The 3,090-nt window shown below is 42.7% G+C and overlaps 1 protein-coding gene across 1 annotated transcript in view; it reads left to right on the top strand.

Annotated features, from left to right (window-relative positions):
- The window catches only part of LOC103606209 (aldehyde oxidase 3-like), a gene marked incomplete at its 5' end in the record, with an annotated part of 54,049 nt that overhangs the window by 17,687 nt on the left and 33,272 nt on the right, over nt 1-3,090 (top strand). Inside the window, 1 exon segment of the mRNA XM_008590803.1 lies at nt 113-286. Coding sequence (XP_008589025.1) covers nt 113-286 — 174 coding nt within the window.

Here is a 3,090-nt window from a genome sequence, read left to right on the forward strand (position 1 = left end):
TCCGGTACGGGGGCAACACTGAGGGTTGCGATCCATTGCCGGACACGGAAAAAGGCAAAAAAAAAAAAATATTTAGTAAAATGTACTACATCCTGTTCTGAATATATTTAAGTTAAGTATCTCTAAAAACAAGACCCTCATCTGCTTGCTGTGTGGAAATGGGCAAGTGCGCTTTGGAGGACAGGAACATTTCTGTATGGAAGCTCAAAGTGTACGTGTGGTGCCAAAGGCAGAGGATAAAGAAGTGGACATGTATGTGTCAAGCCGGGATGCAGCATTTACACAGGTGGGCTCCTTTCCAGTCAGTTTCTCATGTCACAATTGTGGCACTTTTAAATGAGCCCAGGCCCTATTTTTACTAGTTTCCCCTAGTCTTCTACAAAAGTCCACCCCACCTCCCTTCATCTCAGATGATGACTGCCTCTTACTTAATTAAAAAAAAATTGAGGCCATCGGGTATGAATGGCCCCAGTCCCCATCTCCCCTCTCCACCCCCACCACATGCACAGTGTCGGAGGGTGAGGGATCCTCTCGCCTCTCCAGGGCCAATCTTTACACCTGCACCTGTGGTCCCACTCACTCCCCACAATTACAATTATCCCTTCTGTGTTCTATATCCTTAACTTCCATTCCTCACCGCTCCGTTCTAATCAGTCCATACTTGTCTGTCTCATCCTTAGAAGTGACCCTCCCTTGATTCAGCTTCCCCTTGCAGTTATTACATCTCTCTTTCCTTCCTTTCTGTATTAGTGCATTTCTGCAGCTTATAACAGAGTACCTAAATTTATAAAGTAATAAAATTTATTTCTTACAGTTTTGGAGGCTGGGAAGTCCAAAGTCCAGGAACACATCTGGTGAGGGCCTTCTTGGTGGTGACTCTAAAGCAATGCAGGGTGTCATATGGCAAATGGCTTGAGCAAGAGAGAGCTAACCTGCTCGCTCACCCTCCTTATAAAGCCATCTGAATCTCATCCATGGCCACCCATTAAACTATCATCTTATTACTCTATCAATGGATGAATCTGTTTACTAGGGTAAGGTCTTCATAATCTAATCACCTCTTAAAAGCTTCACCTTTCAAATACCATAATAGAATTTCCCACCTTCAGCATTGTTACAGTGGGGATTAATACAAGAACCTCTGGAGGACAAAATTCAGCTCATCAGCCCCTCTGACACAGTGTTTATGACAACTGCACTCTCTCTCTCCTTTCTCACTTCTCGCTTATGCCTCACTCATTACTTCCGCCAAGGTCACCAGTTGCCTGCTAGCTCCCAAATCTAAGATACTTTTCTGTCCTTGCTGGATGTCCCTGCTGCCTTCTACACCATAGACTATTTGGACCTTGAAACTCTCTGTCCTCCTGGCTTGTCTGATGCTACCCTCTCCAGTTTCTCCTTATTCTTCTCTGCCCCTTCCTTCATTCCTCTGTGGACTCCTCCACCCCTGCCTGGTCCTATTACTATTTGGGGAACCCAGACCCCTTTGAAATCTCACAGAGATATGTGTCTTTCTCCCCAGATAAAAAGGACATATATCCTGTGTGTATAAATAACACTACCAGCTGCAACAAAATCCCAACATCTTAATGGATTAGCACAACTAAGGTTGATCTCTTGATTGGGCAACGTCTACCGTGGATTCTCCTCGGCAGCTCTCCTCCGAGTGTGACTTAAGGATCTGGCTTCCACCATGTGTGGCTCAGCCATCTTGGAACCTTGGGAATGGATTAGCACAACTAAGGTTGATCTCTTGATTGGGCAACGTCTACCGTGGATTCTCCTCAGCAGCTCTCCTCCGAGTGTGACTTAAGGATCTGGCTTCCACCATGTGTGGCTCAGCCATCTTGGAACCTTGGGCTTCCAGCTGCACAGATGGGAAGACAGAGAGCAGGAAAGATGCATGTCACTCCTGACCCCGCTCCTCTGGCAGAGCTCGGTCACACGACCCCCCTCGCTGCAGGAGAAGCTGAGAAATGTCGTTCAGCTACTGCTCAGGAAGGAAGGAAGGGAGGAGATCAGATAGTGGTGAACACTGGGAGTTTCCTGGACTCTGCTGCCTACATTAAGAGCTGCTTGGATCCCCAAAGCCCGGCGCTGTTCTCTGGCTTCAAGCTCTTGTTGGTGTTCTCGTGCCTGTCACTTTCCTCCACCCTCTGTGTACTGATAATGTCTCCAGCCCTGATCTTTCCCCTAAGGATTTGACTCTTATATCTAAGATATTTCCTTTGCTTGGGCCATAGACATGTCAAAATCAATGACTCCAAAACTCAACTAACCATCTTCTTCCCTAAACCAATTTCCTATTCTGTGTTTTTGTCCTTAAATAATGGCCTTATCATTTACTTACTCATCTGAGGCAGAAAACCAAATGGCATTCTTAATCTCTTTCTCACCCTCACTTCCTGCAGAAAATCCTCCCAATAACCTCCTAAATGTTTTTTTTAAAAAAAAAACACAAAAACTTAACATATTTCTTTTTAGGTTTATTATTTAAATTTTTTATTTAAAAAAAAATTTAACCATTCAGAAGAATGATCCTTGATAGAGAGAGGAGGGTGGAAGAGAGACAGAGAGAGAAAATGTGGCAAATATTAGCAATTCTTTTTTTCATGAATAATTCAGTCATTCTTCTGAATGACCGAAATTTTCAAAATAAAAATTTAAATAGTAAAACATAAGAAGGAAATAAAGTATGTTAAATACATATGTTTGTGTATATATACACACACCTACATATATTCCTATAATATTCTCCTTCATGATCACAACACAGTCATCATCCTTGGGAAAGTTAACGTTGGTTAAAACCATTTAAATTTCCCCAACTCAATAATGTCCTGGGGGTTTTTTGTTTTTGTTTTTGTTTTTCTGATCCAGGATCAAATTCTGGATCATGCATTGTTTGTCTCTTTGATCTCCTTTAGTCTAAAACAATTTTTCTAAGACTATTTTTTCCTTTCATGGCATAGATACTTTGAAGAGCCAGGGCAGTTGTTTATCAAGATAGCCCTTCATCTGGATTTGATGGTTGTTCCCTCCTTTTTGGCAAGAACATTACCAGAATGTCTTTTGAGCTCATCACATCAG

Source organism: Galeopterus variegatus, unplaced genomic scaffold, assembly GCF_000696425.1.
Source record: "Galeopterus variegatus unplaced genomic scaffold, G_variegatus-3.0.2 Scaffold6377, whole genome shotgun sequence".
NCBI classification, from domain to species: domain Eukaryota; kingdom Metazoa; phylum Chordata; class Mammalia; order Dermoptera; family Cynocephalidae; genus Galeopterus; species Galeopterus variegatus.